The sequence below is a fragment of the Lactuca saligna genome, chromosome 5, assembly GCF_052625555.1.
Source record: "Lactuca saligna cultivar CGN05327 chromosome 5, ASM5262555v1, whole genome shotgun sequence".
Lineage (NCBI taxonomy): Eukaryota > Viridiplantae > Streptophyta > Magnoliopsida > Asterales > Asteraceae > Lactuca > Lactuca saligna.
The window spans coordinates 245,420,356-245,437,000 of record NC_136421.1 but is presented as its reverse complement, the minus strand read 5'-3'; the positions used below and the strand labels follow the sequence as shown (position 1 = coordinate 245,437,000).

Genomic DNA, 16,645 nt, shown 5'->3' with positions numbered 1-16,645 from the left:
CTATGTAACAGTTTCAAGAAATAATATAAAACCTTTGTTTTGTTATCTGATGTGTTAAGTTGTTGTATGGTTTTCTTGTATGGTGACTTGGAAAAACTGCGGGACAATACTTGGGACGAGTATGAGTAGGTGTGAATGGTAGTAGAGGCCTATACTACCGGAAGCACAGGACTCACACTTGGATCAGGGAAAGTCACAAGGTTACCAAGAAGACAATAATTGATTTCGTTTTATTCAAGTATGTCGTTACCATTGTTTCGGTAATGACTAAGAAGATTGTTGTTATCCCGACCCTAGTGGTCATATCACATTGAGTCCGACTACGATAAGTAGGTTACGTGGTTCAGAGAACCAAGTTTGATGAAGCGTCCGACTTAAACCAAACAATGGAAATTTAAAACGATCAATAGAACTATCGCGCTCGTTGTTAAAGAAGTTGGTAGCTAGAAATGCTACATGTTAAGGTGTGATTATATCACATTAGGACATGAAGGAAGGCATAGTCTGTTTTAGAATTTAACTCTAAGAGACCTGAGTCTAAAAGTGCAACACATGATGATAAATCATAATTTGGAGTCTAACCTGAGGTAGAGAGCAGGTGCACGATTAGGTACTGCTTACAGTCAATAAGTCTAAGAGATAGACTTGAAGGAATAAAGAAATTATAATTTTTACCTAGGATGAAGAGATGACGTATAGAGTCATTATACGAACCATGTTTCGTTGATGATTCCGGGACGTAATCATCCTAAGGGGGAGATAATTGTAACGCCCGTAGATCCGGGCTAGTCAATTTAGAGGCAATAGGGGTCGAAAACGACTTTTCGACAAAAGATTATTTAGAATAATTGATCTTAACCAAGTTGTGGAATATGTCTCAAGGTTTCCGTACATATAAAGAATGCCGAAATCCGAGCTATAACGAAGAAGTTATGGCCCGCCGAAGTTTTACGGCAAAACCGGCACGGCACCGGGAGACGTAAATAGTGAATTTACGATAAAAGACTTCTTAGCCTTAGCAATCTGAACAAAAGTCGTAGAATATGTTAAACTAAGAACATCGATAAAAAGAACGCCCAAATCTGACTTCGTATGAAGAAGTTATGATTTTTCTAAATTCGGCTTAGCAATGCACGACCTGAAACTCGAATTTTAGTTCGAGCGGTTTTTGGCTTACGTGACCTAAATGAGAGTTGAAGATCTCATTAATAGGAACTCAACGGTAAAAAGACAGACGAAAACGGAGTCCGTATGAAGGAGTTATGAACTTTTCGCGGTCATTTAACAGTCTAAACGCCTCCTACTGTTAAATTTGAGATCGGTCGAGAATTAGCCGACGGAGTCTAGATTTTACCTACGCGTGGATATAAAGAACGTCGAAAACGGAGCTCGTATACGAAAGTTATGATTTTTCTAAGTTTGAGGGCTGATACGCGATAGGGGGTGACGTGGCACCACCAGAAGACCACCACATGGACAAACTCGGCGAGTAGGTCCCCCCTACTCGGCGAGTCCATCAGATTCCACCCCTATAAATAGAGGTACCGGGTTCCCTCATTTCCTCACCCCTCATCCCTCTTCTTTCTCTCTCTAAACTCTCTCTCTAAGCCTCCCTAACCCCCTAAAGCCTAGCGTAACTCCCTAGCACGAGGCGGAAGCCCCGGAGCGCCCGCCGGCTCTGAGAAAAGAGCCTTTCGGCTCGGGAAACGCTGCTCTAGTGAAACCCGGTTTTGCGAAAACCCGTTGTAAGTGAGCTACGCCTACGCTAGTTTTAATATAACTTCTAATTAATTATAGTAACATTATTAGGACCTGAAAATAATTATTTGGGCTATTATTATGAGTTATATCGAGTGTTATTTAACGCTTATATAATAATAATAATAGCTAGACTATTAATTAGTCACGGTTATCGTTAGACTAAACCCTAGTGGTATTGATACTAGGTTTTATCGAAGGAAATTGTTTTGAGAGTATCGAAGCGCTGTCCGAGTGCTGAGTCACCACCTTTCAAGTAAGTGCATAGTCCCTTTCATGAACATGATTTTAATACAAGTATTGATTGAAGTATTAATTATATGTTTATGTGCGAGTTAATTGATGTTGCTTGAAATTCGTGTTAAAGAACATACCTGATTATATTTGATAATTTAGGATAAAGAGTAGACCTAAATTAAATATGAGGAATATTGGGTAGTATATTCTTACGAGTACAAGTGAGTTAAACTCAGAGAATAGAAGTTAGTATATGTCACTTATCCGGGAGTATGGATTAGACATAGTCATTGTCCCTAGTCCGAGAATATGGATTAGGCATAATCATTCGTTGTTAATCCGAGAGTATGGATTAGCTATTGTCCCTAGTCCGAGAGTATGGATTAGGCATAATCATTCATCTTTAATCCGAGAGTATGGATTAGTCATTCGTCCCTAGTCCGAGAGTAAGGATTTGGTAAATTCGTTCATTTCTGATCCGGGAGTATGGAGTAGGTAAAACGACTAATCTTAGGTCCGAGAGTATGGATAGCCTCGTTGCGAGGATCGACGGGGTGGGATAAGAGTTGTTTATATATATATATGGTGAAATTGTATATTTTGTGAGTTTTAAACTATATATATGGTATAACATTGTGGGATTGAAATCCCTATGTGCTCACCAGGTTTCCCAACCTGAACCACTCAATTTATTTATATCACAGGTGTTGATATGAAGTGACATTACACTGAGAGATTTAAAGAGATGTAGACCACTAGTGTGAATAATTGTAAGTTCTGTTTATGCTTATGTTCCTGTATTAACGATGACATCCCAAACGTTTTAAAATGAAATAAATACGTTTCTTCGAAAATGTTTTAATAACTTATTTACCATGTTTTTCTGGAAACAAATTCCGCAACCTTTTTATAAAATGAAGTACTCTGATTTTTATAAAGTATAAACAAAATCGGTCTTTTCTGGCCGTGATTTTGGGGATGTCACATTTTGCCTTATTTAAAAATTAAAATTTTTGGTTGTGCAAATGAAACGTTACACATAAATATCAACAGCCCACACATTTCATTAATGATTGTCCCACGTAAGATGTCGTGAGAAAAACTTAAAGAAGTCATTCATAAGTACAGAATGAGTACAAAAACAAAAATGACTTATTTTAAACAAAAAATATAAATGACGAAATGTGTACAAAAATATTAAGGACTAAATGTGTACAAAATGAGAAATATATTACCCTATTAAGTCATTTTTCTCGGCTAACCTGCAGAAATCAGTCATAATGACTGAACGTGTACAGTTTAACAAGTTAAAAGGGTAAATGTGGACGGAAAAAAACTCACGAAGGAAAGTGTATTTGGAATCAAGCTGAATAACTTTCCAAACAGCGCGAGAACGGTAGCCATGTTCTTTGGCCAAGTGGTAAAACTTATCCAAACGATGCTTTCCCCTGGCCTTTCCACCCATCGTTAGCTTCTATTCACGGAGGAAGTAGGGTTTAGGGAAGGGGACTTCTGTTATTATGTTGATTTAGGGTTTACGGGTGGTGGAGCTAACTTGATATGAAGTAGTTTAAAACGGTGCTTTTGTTGTCTACCCTAAATTTTTATTTATTTCACTTTCGCCATAAAAATCGGCATAAGTTTCAAAATCCAAAGCTTCAAATTCATTACCCGAGAGTGAACATTTTGATCTCGTGTGCTTCTTTTGCTTTTCTATTTTTTTAACAAATGTATTTTAAATTTTGATTATAGAAGTAATAATTAATTTTTTATTACATAATCGATTTGTGCAGTATTTTAGTTAATTTTTGATATTTTTTGATTAGTTTTGTGTATAGTAGATCCAAAAAAAACCTTACATTAAAAATAAATTATAGGTTGAATCCGGGTTTTTAAGTAAAAATAACAAAATTATCACCTCTAGAGGCATTGTTAACTAATTGATCTAAATGATATATGATATTATTAATTTTTGGAGTGGAACATATGATATTATTTACAGAAAAACACGTGGAAAAAATATGTATAAAATATATAGTATAAGGGGGTGTTTGGGATATCTTTTTGAGAGGGAAAATAACTTTTAGAAAAGATAACATGCAAAAGATGTTTGGGAAAAACTTCTTAAAAACTCCTTTTGGATTTTTTAAAGAGTGAAAACTTATTTTTTGGAAAAATGAGGGAAACTTGACTTTTTGGAACTTTTTCCAAAAGTTCTTTTGGCCTTTGAAAAGATACCCCAAACAACCCCTAAATGTAATGCACCATGTTTTATGATAATGTGTCATTATAACATGTGAACCCAAGTGTCTTATGATGAGGTGTCATATGTTATAAAGTATGAACCTAAGACATCATGTTATATTGGGTTATGCATGGAAGCGTGGAGTTATCGATTATGGTGATGGTAACATTACATAACAAGTCTTTTTATTTTTTCTTTCTCTTTCTAACTTTTAACATTATTTTAAAAAAATTAAGAGTATTTAGATGGTTGGATTTTTTGTGTTATGATACACCATAGCTTAAGGTTTAAGATTAAATGCAATATGTATCTTTTATGAAAAGAATAATAAAACATTTTTAAAAAATGAAAGAAACCTTCCAAGATCTCCTCATGCCCACATGTGCAGCTCGCCTATTTCTGTATCTTTTTATTTCCCACATGTTAACCACTCAAGGATGGAATTAAATTATTTTTTATAAACCAAAAGTAATTTTGAAATAAATATATTTTATCTTTATTAAAAAAAATGAGATTAACATTGATATAATTTTTATATATAATTTTCTAGTTAAAATTTGAATTGGATTGAAAATAAGGTTTAATAACCAAAACTTCAAACTAGACTATTACCGATCTAATTATTGGTGTTGCCAAATCCAAAAATACAACTCGGAATAAACACTTCTCGGTAACTAAAGATAGTTATTTGCCTATGTACGTTCATGTACAAAAAAATGGTTAACAGATAACCAAATCAAACATAAAAGTACTTGATGGCACCTAAAGTCCATTAGTCCAAAACTAACTACAATCTTTTAATATAAAGTTGAGTTAACTTAAAACCATATTGTATAACTAATTACAATTTCTCATGGGACAAACTAAATAACATCCACGAATGAACCATGGTTCAATCATTTTCATTTCAATTGAACCATGGTTCCATCTTTAATTGTGCACCCAGACTCCTTCAAAGCCATGTCAAAGAAACCACCTCCATCAATCCTCGAGTCCATACAAGGGGGAGCAAACTCCACAAGCATGTCCCTCAATGTAAGCACTCCTTTCACTCTTCCACACTCATCTACAAGAAAACTAAAATCACTTTTCTTCTCTGCCAAATTCTTCATAGCTTCCTTCAATGTATCCTTTTCCATATTTGTAACCGGCGAGTCCATTCTCGGCCCAAACTTGTCTTTCAACACAAGCGTCCCAGCCGATATCAACGCCCCAAGATCATGGTCAATGTCATCAAGGGCTGGACCCGTGTCTATGTGTATAAATTGCTCCACTCTCGTATCCCTATAAACAATAAACACTACTGGTTACTGATAACAGATAACTGGTAACCGGTTAAACAGATAAAAATAAGAGTACGTACTCTCTATCGGTAAAAATACGATCATCACCCAATAGGCGGTGAATGTCGCTGACTCGGACGCATCCAATGAGTTTCTCGGTTTGTCGTTTCACTACTGCAACCGCACATACTTTTTTCTTCCATAAAACATGAACCGCGTCTGCAATGGTTTGATCATTGTAGATTGAAACAACTTGGTCATTGTGGTCAAACCTGTACACGTGTATTTGAAAATTAGCTGAATTGACAAAAGGAAATATATTATATTGGTTAACCAATTTGACAAATATTTCTTTCAACCTGAAATCCGACAATGGTTTGTCTGCAATGCTGTCAAACCACTCAAGTCCGCTCGATTGTAGGAGTACATGGTTTACCGAATTCTATCAAAACAAATGTCAAACTTAAGCTTCTATGTTTGGTGTGCGTTATTAGGTGAGGATAGTTACCTCTGTAACAAAACCCACGACTTTTGAATTGGAATGTTGGGTCACGGGGACCACGCTTGGCCGGTGTTTAGATAATAACAAAAGAACATGAAATAGCGTCTGGTCTCGTTTTACAGGGAACACCGGATCCCACATAAATGACGCTGCTAGTTCGCCTATCTGGAGCACATCAGTCAATCATATCAAAGAATGTATATACAACAACACTAGATGGGAGTGAGAAAAAGAAGAATCAGATAGTAATTCATGCATAAGGTATGTAATGTCAATGTTGAAACAGTTTAAAGAGAACACCTGACCTTAGTCTCTGAAACAATTGGAGTTTGATTGAGCAAGGAGAAGAATCCTTGTGGCTTCGTCTTCTTCGTTCTTTTAGCATTATCTTTCTCGCTCCCAAAATGATGTTTTTTGAATTCCTAGAACGGAGTAGTTCGTCAAGCATCATGTTTCAATCAAAACCATGCAAATTTTCAGATATCATAGTTGATGAGTTTAACCAGCAAAATCAAACACAAACTTTTTTTACCGATTGAAAAAATGCAAAAAGAATCAAAGCAAGGAACTACCTGGAGAGTCCAAAGAACCATATTAGAGAAGCTTATGAACCCAACGTAGGGATGTGAGAATGATGTGGTGAAGGTGGTGGTCGGATCTGGTTCCAAACCGTCTGCAACCAGGGCTCCACTCACATTCTTCTCATACAACATCTTGATCACATCCTTTACACATTCCTGCGTTCTCACAACCAGAACTGCCATAAATTCAAATCACAACGTCAATCATATCATCCATCCGAAAACCCTAATTTGGTGTTCGTTCATAATGGATTTGCGATTGGAAAGTGTACCTGTGGAGGGGGAATTGTGGATTCCAGGAATGGAGGAGATAGGGATATGATCAAGGAAGAGTTGAAGAGCACTGGCGGCATCCACCGGTGGTGTTGTCGGATTGGAAACACCGGCGTCGGAATCGGTGTCGGAATTGGGATTGGGATTGGATAGGGTTGATACGATTGCCTCTTTCTTCTCGATGATTCCACCTTTGGAATCGTTCACTATTTCTTCCACCTTTCTCAGATCCATTTGCATTTTTTCGTTTCTTCATGCTTCTGGTTCGGTTATGATATGTTGGTTATGGTTATGGAATGTACACGTGTATTTTCTTGCCACGTGTTATACATTGTGACTCTGTGTATTTTATGTCTCGATAAAATAAAATGTTAAAATGATTTTGATAAAAAAATTTAACAATCCAGTCATATCCAAATTTGTAAAGACCTAGTTTGAAAAATTACATACCACAAAAATGAGGTTTTTAACCCAAACTAACTAGTTAAACCTAAGCTACAAGAATTTTGACCTTTAGCGGCGACGGTCGTCGCGGCTAAAAGATCGTCAACAAAAGCTTTTATGCTTCCTTTTAGCGGTGAAACATGCTTTTAGCAGCGACAAAAATTATGTTTGTTTTCTATCGCCGCTAAAGGCTTTGCTGCTATTATCATTTATTTTTGTATTGTTACTAGTTTTCCACAAAAAAAAAAATAGAATAAAAAAAGTATTTTTATCAAGTCGTATAAGAGTTAATGTTGAATTAGTATATATAGGGAAAATAAACTAGTCTACCTTTTCTAAGGTCATCTACAATAACTATTATAATGGTGTGTCACCTTATCATCATATCCAACCATTAAACTTATGGATACCCACCATTATATCTTTCTTTTATATATATATATATATATATATATATATTATTGTAAAGAGAGGTAGAAAGAGTTAAAGAGAGAAAGAGAAAGAATTGCACTGGATGTGGTCTTCGTGGGTATACATAACAATTCACCATGACCACTACCAACCACTATGCACCCGGATGATGTTTGTGGTTGTGTACACATGTTATTTTTCTAGACTATATTTTGACATGTGGCAACCTCATAACCCTTTTTTTTCCCGGCCAAGTTAAATGCAATCGTATAAGTTTACTCTAGATTTCAAATCACATTCAAATTCTAAACAAAATCATATCCTAATTTGTTGATTGGTCGTCTCGTATCTCTCTCCCCTAATTTCACTTTTTTTAAACATAATCAACAATAACCCGTCATTTTGAAATTCAAAAGATGAACTACTCCTACGTCGTTGTTGTTGCTATCAGCTACCAATAAAATCGTCACCTGATTCAAATTTTAAACAAAATGTTATGCTAATTTGTTGTGGTTGTCTTATTTATAATTTTTAAACAAGAATTTGGTGGTACATTAAATGTTATTGATTACATAGGTAATTTTTTTTATTTAACAGAATTCTTAGTTTTGGATTTTGCATATGAAATGTTTGATGAAATCCTTATTCATTTTTACTGAACTTTTTCAACATCGGTTGCTTCTTTTTGTGTTTTTTGATTTCCCAGGACCATCAAACGTTTTTGTTGTTTGGAATCAGGTATTTGTTTGTTTGTTTGTTTGTTTTGTTCTTCGTTCTTGATCCTTGCATGAGCCATTTGATACATTGTCTTGTTGAGTTTTTGTTTGTTATTGTTGTTTGTAACATGTGTTTAGTAGAAAATAAGACAATTTTGAGATATGTGAGGGAGATGATACATACGGATTAACATTCTTCACAAACTGAACACTCAATAGTTGAACTGTATAATTCAGTAAAATCAGAAATGTGAGCTAACTTATGAAAAACGGAATGGAAAAATCTCTCCAAGAGAATATGTCTCTAAGATCCCTTTTTTGTTCTCATATTAATATGCAAAATCCGGTCTCGAATTTTGCAATATAGGGGATAAGATGTAATGAGTGAGAGAGTGTGAATAAGAGGTTGTGTATGGCCGAATTTTTTGGGAGGTGAGAGGGTTATTATGAGACTTTTCTTGCTAAGGGTATCATCTTAGAGTCTTCCGTTAACTTTTATAAATATTAGGCTTTATTTTTTATAAAAACTCTAAGTATTTTCATAAACTTCCAAGAGTTTATTTCTTGATTTTTGTTGAACTACTTGTTTTTAGAAGTAAATTCATAAGCTTGAATTATCTTGAATTAAGATATAAAAATGATAACTTATGATTTGATTTTTATAAAAAATTAAATTTTTATATTTCAAATAAATGAAATAAAGGTTCATAACATATGAATGTAGGATTAAACAATCCTTGGATTATATTTTTGGCGCATAATTCAAATTATGATGTGTGGATATTATTTTCAACTTATAATTAAATCAAATTATGATTTAATTAAATTGAGTTTGATAAGTTATCAAACTAATTAAGCACATCATATGTTCCGATTAAGAAATTAGGGTATTCTACATACCCATGAGCTTTGATCTTCCGAACATGGTTTTTGTGTTTAGTTTTGAGATTGAACTTTTACACTTTACAACCTAGTTAGATTATTCACATATCAATATGATTGCTTAATATAAGCTAAGTTATACTACTTGTTTCAAGGGATCTATTAAGTCGTGATCTAGCTCAACTTGTTGCATCTAAAGCCAAGTTATGTGCACGCATGGAAATGACAAGGTTCTAGATGAGTCCTAAACTGAGTTTTGACTGTTGTCACACAAAGCCATAATTCGCTTCATTGTAGCGACAATAACCGGGCTATTAGTTGGGCGAGGCACAAGTTCCCACGTATCGTTATCTTTAAGAGCATTATATTCGGTAGTCATGGCATTTTTCCAATGTGATTCTGACGTGGAAATCTGGTAGGATTTGGGAATAAGAGAGATGTTGTGTCTGATGGTAGTATGTAAGTTTAAGCGTACTTTGGGTTTGGAAATTCCATATTTGGCTCGGGGTAGTCATCGGTTAATGGTTTAGATGTTCGATGAAAGGCTGTGTAGGAGACTAAAGGTTGGTTGATTGAGTCGCCGAGGTTATAGGGTTGGTTTGGGTAGGGGAGGGTGATGCAGGAGAGTTTGGTGGTGTAACGACCCAAAAATCAAGGGTAAAATTTTCATTTTTAATATAGCTAAAACATTAATACCATTGTTTCTAAACAATTAAAATCATCATTAAGTAAAACATTTATCAGAGTTCATCCCAAAATCATTCATTGCAGAAATCATAGGTGTGTGCACTACGATCAATCCGAGTCCTTCCTTTCCAAAACGATGATACCTAAAACCATAAACAAAACCTGTAAGCACGAAGCTTAGTGAGTTTCCTAGAGCATACCATATACACAAACCACATATCACATATCTTGCTGCTATAAAAGCTATATGTGTCACATTTTCCTGCTAGCTATAAAAGCTACATATAACACATAAGCCTTACATACAAAACCTGTAAGAATGTCATGGGCTACCCTACATGGTACTTACCTAGGACTACTATAGCCTACCCCATATGGTCTTACATCCAATGACATGGGCTACCCCACATGGTCTTTACCTAGGACTGCCATGGGCTACCCTACATGGTCTTACATCCAATGTTATGGGCTACCCCACATGGTCTTTACCTAGGACTACCATGGGCTACCCCACATGGTCTTACATCCAATGCCACGGGCTCCCCCCGAGGTCTTCCATGCAAGTATCACAAAGACAACTAGCATAACACATATCATATAATCACTAGCATACCACTTAGCATAAAGCTAACTACATACCACATATCTCTACTACAGCTAGTGTACCACATAACATGAAATGGGCCAACCTTGGTGCCTAAGACCCATTGGTATGGTGAGAAGACTCACCTTGAATGTAGAAGCTTCCTGAAGAAATCCTTTGATGTTGCCTCGCCAACTTCCTGAGCTGCCTCTACCAAACAATATACCCAATTAGCAATTGGGTCCTAAACCATAATACTTAATCCATGCATGGGGTAAAATGACCATTCTACCCCTAGCCCAGTATGATCCAAACTTAAGCCCAATTCCAAAACGAAAGCCCAACACTAGGTAGGTTTTTCAAGCCCACTAGTGGCCCATTAATGGCCTAATTTGCCAAATTAGGCCCAAATCCTCTAATGGGCTTTACCCTAAGCCCGTACATCTCCTTGGAACACATTATCTGACTCTTGATGGCCCACTAAGGCCCAAAGAACCAAAATACCTTGCATGGCCCAAACCGAGGCCCAAAACAGCCCAAACCCATATCTGATGAGTACGTTGGGCGTACTCTTATGTACGCTAAGCGTACAAGTCAAATGGTAAGTACGTTGGGTGTACCTGCATGTACGCTCAACGTAATCCCCCTGTTAAGTCACTTTCCCATTAAGTGCTTAATACTCTACTCCATAAGCTACAATTATAGATCCAAGTCCTTATTGACATCTTAAACCATAAAGTTGCTTACTCGATGGCTTTGCATGACCCACATAAGCTCAAACTCCAAAAATGACAATCTACTTCCATGTAAATGGTCTTAACTCACACCTGAACCCATAAAGACCTCCAAGATGGAAACTTTCTACCTTGGGGACTCATTTAGCACTAAGAGTGACAACTCAAAGTCCTAGAATTCGGATTGAACCACAAAGCTTAAACCTTTGGACCAAAATTGTCCAAAAAACTCACTCTAATAGATCTAAGAAGATAAATTATCAAGATCAAAGCTTTATACCTTCATCAAGCTGATAATGAGTCCCAAATTCCAGATCCACAAGATCCTCCTTGATTCCCATCTTTGCAACAAGTTTCATCTTCTTGAAATGCATCATAATCACCCAAGATGCACCCACCAAGCTCACAACACTCTTGGATGAAGCTATCACTCGAATTTAGGGTTTAAGACTCTGAGAATGAAAAGGAGGCGCATCCCCCTGGACTTAAAGTGCTTAAATAGTGAGCCAACCGTAAAATTAGGGTTTTGGAGATCCTGGACGTACGCTAGGCGTACTTCTCGTAGGTTGGGCGTACGTCTCTAACACCTGCGATTTATTAACCAGCACTACGTTGGGCGTACTCACCTGGCTGCCACCTTGCATGCATGGGCTGAAATGCAAGCTTCTCATTCAAAGACCAATCTTGCCAACAACTTCAAAGTACTATAACTTCTTCGTTCTAAGTCTGTTTCCAACGAACTTCATATCCACGAAAAGGTGTGAGAAATCCTATGCTCTCAGATCCACCCAAACCCTACAACCTTCCGAGTAAGACTCGAGACCCATAAAAGACCGAATCGCCAGATTACACTTATACCCTTGGTCTTCGAAGACACAATTGAACACTTTCAAAATCGGGTGTTACAGGTGGTGAAGGAGGTAGTTGGGCTGAATGAGTGGACTAATAAGCAGGCCTTAAGTGTTAGGTGAACACGTGAGGGAGTTGGTCATAATCAAGAAAGGAGTATGTAGTTGTTTGAGTGGGTTCGTTTAGAGGGAAAAAGTTCTCATTGAACACCACATGGTGAGAAAGGATTATTTTTCATGTGAGTGGATTAAGGCACCTGTATCCATGGAAATCTTATGGGTATCCAAGAAAAACACATTGGGTGGAGTGTCAACTGAGTTTATTAGGTTAAATAGTTGATAGGTTGGAATAACATGTACAACCAAAAACATGTAGGTGAGTGTAAGTTGGATGACGACGGTAAAGGGGGAAGGTTGGTGTTATAAAATGTAATCTTTTAGAAGGTAAAAAAATGTAAATATGCACTAGTATGAAGTGCTTCCACCTAAAAATATGGTGGAAATGTGAATGGATTAGGAGAGCACGGATCATGTTGTTAAGCCTACTAATCATCCTCTTGGCCTTGCCATTTTGAGAGGAAGTGTGAGGGAAAGAGAAACGGACCACAAGGCCGGTATTGTAGGAGTAAGTTTTGAAATTATTGTTATCAAATTCACCCCCATGATCACAATGAAAAGCCTTTATATTTCGGTTAAATTGAGTGTTTATAAGACGATGAAATTTGACAAAATTGGAGAAAGTCTTAGATTTGAATTTAAGGGGATAAATCCATACGAATTAGGTGTGATTATCTATCAAAACCATGTAGTATTTATACCCGGAGTTGCAAGTAACCGGAGACGTCCAAAGGTCACAATGGATGATGTCAAAAGGAGAATACATGACAAAATTTGACTCATAAAATGGTAAACGCTTGCTATTCAAAAGTTGAAAAGAATGACATAAAGATAAAGTTTGGTTTTTATGGCTATCAATAAGCAAATTACGAATAAGAAAATCTAAGACTGGAGCTCTGAGGTGGCCAAGACGTTGGTGCCATTTTGTTGGTGCGAAAGTGGTGAGAAGGACTTGTTGCGGTAGTGTGAATGGATAAAGGTCCCTCGTGCTATTGTGGCGAAAAAGAGGTTTGCCAGTCTTGAGATCATTCAAAGTAAAACCAAACGGATCAAATTCAAGAGAAATATTATTGTCACGTGTAAATTTTCGAACTAATAAGAGATTCTTAACAGTTTTGGGAGAATATTGAATATTGTTCAAATGATAGTTTTTGGTGGGTATGTGATGATAGACATGACCGGGCCCTTTAATTGGTAAAACTTGTTGATTTCCAACAAAAATGGTGTTAAAAAAAGATGATGGTAAGGGGTGTTGAATGGTACCTGAATTGTTGGTAATATGAGAAGAAGCAAATGAATCCATGTACCAAGGTTGCCCCGTGTGATTCAATTACATATTTTGAAAAGCTGCTCCATGATCAGTGGGGCTAAGTGCATTATAGGTTGTCTGTTGTTCAACGGTCTCGTTGGGTTGCTGATAAGAGACATGGGCAGTAGGCTGGGTTATTGGTGGAAGACTTGGTGTAGGAGAACTAGGCCAAGCCGTAGGTATAGGCAGGTTGGAGGTGACCAATAACCCCACATCGGAGGTCCAATGTCTGTCGGCTGTCATGATGCATGCCCTCCGCCACCAGAGTTGTCGTTTCTTCTGATGCGTCCATGTCCTCTTCTCCGTCAACGATGGGGCTATGATTGATCGTTTCCTCGCTAACCGTAATTGTTGTGGCCATAATTCCTGTATTGTTGTTGATTGGAAAGAGGTCGAATGTGGGAATTATCGGCTATCGGTGCTACCATTACTAATTAAGAGGGTTGTCTAGCAGATTATATTTGTTGTTCCAATTGAAGCATGCCCCAAGCCTGATCCCATGTGGGAGAACTTTTATTTATAAAGGCAACAACCATGTCATACTCTTGTGGCAATCCTCTGATGAGTTGTAAAACCAAACGAGATTCACTCACTGGATTGTCGACCTCTATAAGTTGTTCACCTAGTTCTTATAGTTTTTAATAATACTCATCCATGGATAAGCATACAGACAACTTGAGATTAGTAAACTCATGTTCGAGGGCTGCCGCACGCGAGCCCTTACTGTTGGTGAACATGTTTTGAAGCTTGACCCATGCGTTTCGAGCAGTGGTATCGTTTTCAAGAACCTGAACAAGCAAGTCATCGGAGAGGGTGCCATAGATCCAGTGAAGGAATATGGCATCAATCTTGGTCCATGAATCGTATTCTGATGAGTTTTTTGCAAGAGGTGGTGTGTCTTCAATATGATCTAGAACATCATATCCTTTTGCATGTAACTTAAAAAGCTTAACCCATGAAGAATAGGTTACCTTCGATCCGTCAAGAACCTTAACTTTATGTTGTATATTAGTCACGGTATAAACCGGGTGAAGAGATGGAGTCTTGGAATCGGATATCTTAGCGTCTCCCATGAAGAAGAAAGAGCAAAAAAAGGGTTGTTGCGATTAAAGGGAAGGTAATTTGGATTTGCTTATGCAACTCTGATTACCATGAAAGCATGTATAATTGGATGAATTACCCCTGTTCGTATTGAATATAAGAGATCCCTATAAATAGGGTGTACAAGTTGGTTTACAAGGGCCTATAAAGTAGAATGAGATATACATCAATATAATACAAATATCTTCCTAAAATACATATGGCTAATAATCATAATATTATATCTTTTTCCCATATTTGGTATGTATTCTCATCGGTCCCGAATTAAAGATGTATTCATATATGTTCTATATATGGGATGCATTCTTATTAGTCATAGATTCGTGATGTACCGTATTTGTCCCATATTGGCGATGTATTCTTATCGGCCATGTATTGGAGGTGTATTCATATATGCCCCGTATTAGGGATGTATTCTTATATGTCCCGAATTAAGTATGTATTCATATTTGTCTCGGAGTAGGGTATTCTTATCGTTTCTGAATTGGGTATGTATTAATATTTGTCACGTATTTGGCAAGTATTCTTATTGGTCCCTGATTATGGATGTTTCCATATTTGTCCCATATTGAGGATATATTCCTATACTAGGTGTGAGACCTATGTATTAAATGGGTTTAATTAAAAAAATTAAATATAAAATTTTAACAATTTGAAAAGTTTGAATTATAAGAAAAATATGAAAATTTTGAATTATTAAAATTAATGAGACTTTAATGTATTGAATACATTACATATATAGGTTTTTCTAATAAATACTTTACATATATATTACATTACACATTAAATGTGGAATTTTAATTTAATAAATGAAAAATACAATAAAATGACAATTGGAAAATAGAAAATTTAAAAATTCTAGAAAATGCCATGTGTCCAAATGAATGAGAAGAGGACATGTGGCAAAAAAACCTTCATTTATTATAGGAGATATCCGAATTTGAGATGTATTCTTATTGGTCCTATACCAAGGATTTATGTTGGTTCTAATAAGTGTGTACATATATTAATATTGTATAAGGATGTGTTCGTATTGGTTCGGTTGGAGACAGTTGCATATAACTTGCTTGAAACACGATCAGAAAGAAGTTATTCAAGTTCACTAAGTACCATATGATTGGTGTAGTTATGTTGATGTTTTAATTTAGATATACTAAAATGTTTGTCAGTCGGTATATATGAACTTATCCATGTTATTCACTAAGCTCCTTGTAACTTGTCATTATTTGTGTTACTGAGTTTAGGTAGTTGCACAAGTAAACAATTAGATGACTTTGAGATGATGTAGAATTACTAAAATATAGATGCTTATTTTATTTGACATTGTAGCTATGTAACACACATTGGGGCAATTATATAGTCTCATTGATCTCATTAGAAGCCTTCCGTGCTCTAACCGTGTCACTGTCGGGATGTTTAAACCGCTAAGAAATTTGAGAAAACTGTTTTGGAGGAGAAAATGAAAGAAGACATATATTTCAGTATTAATATGTTCTCGTTTACATTCTTTATATAAAAATTTGCAATAATGTTGGTTGAGATGATATGTTAAGATTAAATTAAAAAAATAGGTAGAGTTGTTGGATATTATTTAATGTGATAATAGGTGGACATTTATGAGATGGTACCCAAGTTGGTAGGTAGACATTAGTATATAACTAATAATAATAATAATAATAATAATAATAATAATAATAATAATATTATTATTATTATTATTATTATTATTATATATATATAAACAAATTACATTAAAATACCGAATAAAACAAACCATAACACTAAATAAAAACATCATATTAAATAAAAAATGACATACTAAAACGCTACACACTAGCCATCACCTTCGGTCTACGATTCGGGATAATCTAATGGATTTTTTTTTCTCTTTTGTTTCTAATTCATCTTCGGGAAAATGACGTATAGGCCCTTTA

The 16,645-nt window shown here is 36.0% G+C and overlaps 2 protein-coding genes across 2 annotated transcripts; both read right to left on the bottom strand.

The window, feature by feature from the left end:
• Window positions 1-4,917: 4,917 nt before the first annotated feature.
• On the bottom strand, window positions 4,918-7,127 carry LOC144997291 (SNF1-related protein kinase regulatory subunit gamma-1-like). The gene is made up of 7 exons (XM_078957156.1): window positions 6,879-7,127; window positions 6,598-6,782; window positions 6,331-6,447; window positions 6,032-6,190; window positions 5,883-5,965; window positions 5,604-5,795; window positions 4,918-5,524 (listed from the first exon to the last, which is right to left on the bottom strand). The coding sequence occupies exons 1-7, from the start codon at window positions 7,117-7,119 to the stop codon at window positions 5,143-5,145; spliced, it is 1,359 nt and encodes a 452-aa protein (XP_078813282.1). The 5' UTR covers window positions 7,120-7,127; the 3' UTR covers window positions 4,918-5,142.
• Window positions 7,128-14,248: 7,121 nt separating this feature from the next.
• LOC145046472 (uncharacterized) lies at window positions 14,249-14,683 on the bottom strand. Its single transcript, XM_078994758.1, has one exon. The coding sequence runs from the start codon at window positions 14,681-14,683 to the stop codon at window positions 14,249-14,251; it is 435 nt and encodes a 144-aa protein (XP_078850884.1).
• Between the last annotated feature and the right edge of the window lie 1,962 nt (window positions 14,684-16,645).